The sequence below is a fragment of the Coenobita brevimanus genome, chromosome 108, assembly GCF_032717465.1.
Source record: "Coenobita brevimanus isolate Jiangsu-jjx chromosome 108, ASM3271746v2, whole genome shotgun sequence".
Classification (NCBI taxonomy): domain Eukaryota; kingdom Metazoa; phylum Arthropoda; class Malacostraca; order Decapoda; family Coenobitidae; genus Coenobita; species Coenobita brevimanus.
Window position 1 is genome coordinate 3,422,432 of NC_137061.1, and position 6,000 is coordinate 3,428,431.

General features: G+C 41.1%; 1 protein-coding gene across 1 annotated transcript in view; it reads right to left on the reverse strand.

Moving 5' to 3' along the window:
- Positions 1–4,748, reverse strand: part of LOC145416898 (golgin subfamily A member 5-like) — a 65,770-nt gene extending 61,022 nt beyond the window's left edge. Inside the window, exons 1-3 of the mRNA XM_080285763.1 lie at positions 4,582–4,748; positions 2,606–2,867; positions 1,106–1,238 (exon numbers count right to left, since the gene is read on the reverse strand). Of these exons, the coding sequence (XP_080141889.1) occupies positions 1,106–1,238; positions 2,606–2,867; positions 4,582–4,748 (562 nt within the window). The remainder of the gene's footprint in view (positions 1–1,105; positions 1,239–2,605; positions 2,868–4,581) is intronic.
- Between the last annotated feature and the right edge of the window lie 1,252 nt (positions 4,749–6,000).

The following is a 6,000-nucleotide window of genomic DNA, read 5'->3' on the forward strand; positions in this document are numbered from 1 at the left end:
TACTCAAACTGAAGGGATTAACCCTAAAGTATGAGGTGTTATCCAAAATTTTCTGGACTGGCATCGCAACTCCTAAACAGGTTGAAGCAGCATGATGCGCCTCTACATGGTAGTACTAACATGCGCTGTGAGTCAGTGTGCCACGCAATGCGGACCTAGGTGGATGAGAGGATTGGTGATGCTTGTTTGATTGCTATCGTGCACATGTCATCTGGCGATGTTCGCAATGGATATAAAAAAGGCAGTGAAGCTGCATTAAATTTTGTGCGAATCTCAGGAAAAATGCAACAGAGACCCTGGCAATGATTCAATAAGTGTTTGGTGAGCAATCTCTCGATTGGACAGCCTCACGAAGACCCAAAATGGCCAGACAGGTGAAAAGCAATGTCATGTACACTCTGACTGTTTTCTTTGACATCAAGGGGACTGTACGCAAAGAATTCATCCTAGTTGGCCAAGCTGCCAATTACTACTATGATGTTTTGCAGTGACTGCATGAAGATGTGAGAAGGCGACATCCCAACCTTTGGCAAGACAACAACTGGCTGCTTCACCATGACAATGCCCCGGTTCACAGTGCGCTCAACACCCAACAGTTTTGGGCTAAGAACAACATGGCTATCGTCCCTCAACCTCCTTACTTGCTGGATTTGGCCCACTGTGACTTTTTCTTGTTCCCAAAAATGAAGATCAAGTTGAAAGGATGTTGTTTTAATATCATCGAGGACATCCAGAAGGATTAGCCAGCAGTGCTCAACACTCTTGTCGAAAAGGACTTCCAGCAAACGTTCTGGCAATGGAGGAAGTGCTGGGATTGGTGTCTCAATGCGCCAGGGAACTTCTTCGAGGGTGATGGCGGCCAATAAGAGCCACGGTGAGTTTTCAGTTTTATATTGCATTAGTCCAGAAAATTTTGGATAGCATCTCATATACTGGGAAAAGTGTACATTACTAATTCTTTAACTCTTACTCTCTGTAAAGCATAATGTCACTTGGTTATACCCCTCTTTATCATTTGAAAATTTTATTAAACAAACAGATTATCCCCTGATAAAGTATTAACTGTCAGTCTCCATGCTGTGTGCTTATCTATCTGTTAGCTTACCAATGTCATGAGTGGCAGAGGCAGGAGTGTCACGGTCACTAAGAGCCACAAGGGAAGACACTGATGAAACTGATGACTGTCTCGAGTGACCCACGCTGATACTGCTCACCAATGATGTACTCATGGATACCAGCTACACAGAATAAAATGGATTTTAACATTCTGGAAATGAAGCGATGTTCTGAATCTTACAGCATCCATTCGGATAGTAAGATATCTGTATAATATAAGCAGTAAGATATTTGCACAGCTAGTCATTCTCTTAGCATGACCAGTTGATAATACCAAGTAATGGGACACTATCAATCAAAAGTTTATACAGATGATTTCAAGGTGATGAGACACATCCTTATTTCATTCCAACATTTAGGTTAAATTTCACATCTGAATCACCACTGACCATCACAGGTGCCTGAGGAATACAACTACCTGTACTTCAAAAGTATAACAGTATTCTGTTAGTCATATGCCTGCTCACTGACTGAGGCAGTAGGTGGTTGCCTGGCTGGATCTCATCAAAAGAAAGATGTGTGACTACAAGTTTGGCAACTAGTCACAAAAACATCACCATCAGGTGGAGAACTCAGTAACAATATGTAAGACAAAACTGAGGCTTTCATAAATCTTTTTTTCTCTCTCTGTAACAAGTTTCCAGTAACTGTTTAGGATGAAGTAGCAAGCTTTGCACATGGTTATACAGTACTATCAGCTCACAAAAACCTTTGGTTGTTTCATGACCAATCCCAGTAAGATGGTCATTATGAAGAAGCATGGACATCACACTAAAGGATACTTGTATGTTTGGCTGCTCAATGCATGTTTTACAAACATACAAACTGATTCATTCATACTTACTAATCCGTTACCATGAATAAATACTGTAATAAAAATATGATGCAATAATGACCACCACAAGGCAGAAAAAGGATGTTACAGCAAATACTCATTTTGCAATTTCTTTTTTTTTTTCCTTTGTTAGAAAATCTATAATACTGACATATTACTGCTTTTTAAAGTCCAACTGTTATCTTTAAAGCTGATCTACCTGTCTCCCATTTAACTCTAAGAATGATAAAAAACTACCCTGATGCATGTATTTTCCAATGTAGGAGACAGTTCTCTAATGCATGCAAGAAGAGCAAGGATGGGTCTTTGTGTTGTGTACTAATCTACCGGTAGTATATCAGCCTAACTGCCCTCATACAGTTATTAGGTGCCTGGTGGTCTAGTGAGTTATGGTGCTCCAACCACTTGTGGTTCGTAGGGTCTACTTCTTGGAAGTAACTGAGGTTTACTGTTCACATAATGCCATTAATGGGTGGGCAACCTATCACTATCACCTCAGTATCTGGCCTAGTAGCCTAAACCAAGGCCCCTACACTTTTGATGGGGGATTGATGGAATGGTGACTGATGGATGGATGACTTACTGTATAAGGATCAAGTTGTAATATTCTGTAACACAAGAGTAACTTACTCGGGTGTGATTGGCATAACTCACAGGGTCTGATACTGGAACAATGACAGACGACGAGGAAGGCTGGTTGCTGTCTGTCTGTAACGGGCTGTTTAGGAAGCTGATAAGCACCTCATCCTTGCTGTTGTCATTTCTCTTGCTCCCAGACTTCCCTTTCCGTGTCCTGGGTGATGAGCCAAGAGCAGGGGGTCCAGATGTTGGCTTTATGGGTGGTGCAGACATTGTACTTACACCACAGCTGCTAAGGTTACTGGGAACACTGGCAGAGCTCTGTAGTCCACTCCTGCTGAAATCAAACTTAACCTTATTAGCATCATGACATTTTTATTTAGCCTGAGTAGGTCATAAAAACTTTCTTACTACCTCCAGGCTATTTCACTTTACTCTGGGAATTCCCTCACAGTGAATAGTTCTATCATGTCCATCAACCTTCTCTACTAAGAAAAGTCTCCCTAGCGCTTACTGTAACTCTCAGGTGGTAGAAAGAAAATAACACAGTGATATTCTCTGACTGAATGGGTTAATGTAATACAGTAAACTCTCGATATACTGAACCTTCTTTTAACGAATTTCGGTTTTAACGACCACCTTGAGCTAGCCAAATGTTATGTTCATGTCACAGATTTTGTTCGGTAAAAGAATGGACATGCAGGAAACACCAACCAGTGTGGCATCCACCCCCCCATACACACACACTCCGCATCTCACAGAACGCCGCATCAGTCTCTGGGTGACCAGCATCATGAAAGGAGCCATAAATAGAGTATTTATTAAGAAAAAGAGCTATTTGGACCTAGCTGTATGTTACTGTGCATGACTGTACTGCTGAACAATTTTTAACAATCTTTGTTCAGTAAACATCACAATGCCTTGGAAATTACCGAACAGCATTGTGTTTGGCTTTAACAAACTATCAGCTTTAACGTCAATGGCCTGGTACCAATTAGTTTGTTATATCGAGGGTGTACTGTACTGTATTAATTTACTCAGCCTGATGGTGACATCTCCAAGTAAAGAGGTTAATGATTGTGATATTTATACATTCCCTGATGGTTACATGACATAAGGTAATACAGGAAATTAAATTATACAAATACAGTACAACAAACTATAAAGCATTTGTACTTATGTCATTCCTGTATAATTTATATTTGGTTATCTAAAGAAGAAAGGCTGTTTCATCTACAGGTTACTGGGTTCACATACAGATGAGCTCAAGACAACAACAACAAAACATCACCAAAAACTACTGAACAAAGCTGCATAAAACATGGCACCAGATAGTCCAAACATTATCAAAACGTGCAGCTCACACTGTATAACACCCCCCCTTGACATGAGCACATTCATTCTGCAGGTGATACATGTGACAATACCTCCTGGTTAATGGGTAAAATTCTAAATCTTAGGAACATGCTTTTTCACCTATATTGTGCACTGGATACAGTGCATTATATACATATGAAAGACACTGTTCTATGGTTGCACTTGTCAGCCCTGTTTACCCATTGGCCAGTCTCCAAGTTGCACAGTCTCTTGTAGCATCCCTGTCAAGTTCTCTAACTCTGTGGCCCTATCTCTGAGTGTCATTCTAGAATTTCATGCTCTGTCTGTATTGTCTCACCTTTCTGTGCTTGGATCAATGCAATATTTCACCTAAATCTATTTACATATTATGAGCACATATCCAAACAACCTTATCCTACCTGCGTGCATCACCTCCCTAACACAATACCCACTCATCCTCTTAAGCCTTTCAGTCCTGTGATGTGAATTTAATTTTGACCAACTGTCTTCAGGTGAATTTATTCAGCCAGGGAGATTGTTGCTGCAGTAAAAGATAATGGAAGCTACACCTAACCCCTTCAGTTCAGAATGTCTCCCCTATGTTAATTACAGTATAACTGTTTTTAGGTAGCATGAATAAACCAATAAAATATGTAACTAATTCAAGGTATTAATTAGTTCTACAAACACCCACTGTAACATCCAGACCTGACCTCTCATATCTGGCTGAGGACTGTGAAGATGGTTCAGACATTGGGCCAGATTTTGTAGAAGTGGTGACAGAATTCCTCCGCTCATTATTGAGCACTGTGGCTGCTTCCGAGTCCAGCTTGTTTAGCAGATCCTCTGCACGTCCTGCCAAATCAGTCAGCCAGGACATTGTTCCTTACCACTCCCACTGTTGCTAGATTCACTTTGGGAGATCTGTCGAGAAGAATGATATGTATATAAGACAACAGTTGGACACCACCGTTAATACAGTACTATCACATGAATCTGGACACCCCCACTAACACTCACACAAATCCTGAAAGAGATACCATAACCCCCGTGCATTTCAGTATGGACAATTCAATGCCAGTACTCAAGCAGTGTTATGTGAAAATGTGTGTGGCACCATAAACAAATAATGGAAGGAAGGATGGCAGAAACACAGTTTATAAGCTATAAGTAAAATAAATAAATAAATAACTAATGGTAAATTTACATGTTTGTTAGTATGATCTTAACTCCCTCCCCAGTTATGAAGAGATTAAGATTCTATGTTGAAAGGGTCACTATAAAGCATGCCTGTTTTCATGTACAGTGGGGCACCAATTTTCGCGCCTAATTGGGTCCAAAAATAATGCGCGAAAGTGGAATTAGCGAAAGTTGGGGCATTGTCTTTATGGCAAAAAGGCTAATTGGTTCCCGGTTATCCTAAAGTAAAATCAGATTTTCATTTTCACTTGCAATACAGTACATCAAATCACTATTGTACATTGCATTGTGAGATACAAACAATAAAAACTGTACAGTATACATTATATGAGGAGAAACATACCATAGAGACCAGGTTGAGGTGTTTAATGGATGTTGGGGGTAAGTATCCGAGGCGCGTGGCGGGCTTATTTAGCTACGCCAGACGTATTGGCGCCACCTCTTGCTGCTTCGCTACCGCTCTCTCTCTCTGCCTCCTCAGATGCAACCATCAGGCTCTCCCCTCACACCACCAGGCCCTTTCCCCACACTACCAGGTATAGTAGAGGCCACTGAACCGTGAGAATCCAACACAATGGAGCTAGCACGCTTGTACACAATGGCGGGAATGGGTGGACAGAGTGTTGACATGACGTCATTCAAGATGGTGGTGGGTTGCGGGCGGGCGGTGCAGGAAATTCAAAGTTCAAAATATTGTCCCAAACCCAAAATTTGTGCGCGAAAATCGATTTTTTTCAAGCGAAAGTGGAAGTTAGGGAATATTTGGTGCATGCCGCGAAAGTGGATTCCGCGAATCCTGCTGTAGGGAAAGTTGGTGCACTACTGTATTGTGCATGATCAGTGGACCATGCTACCTTTTCTTACAATTCAATGATTAGAGTATCTATTATTTTAGCAGGATTAAGGCCAGATCACCTCAAAGAAACCATATG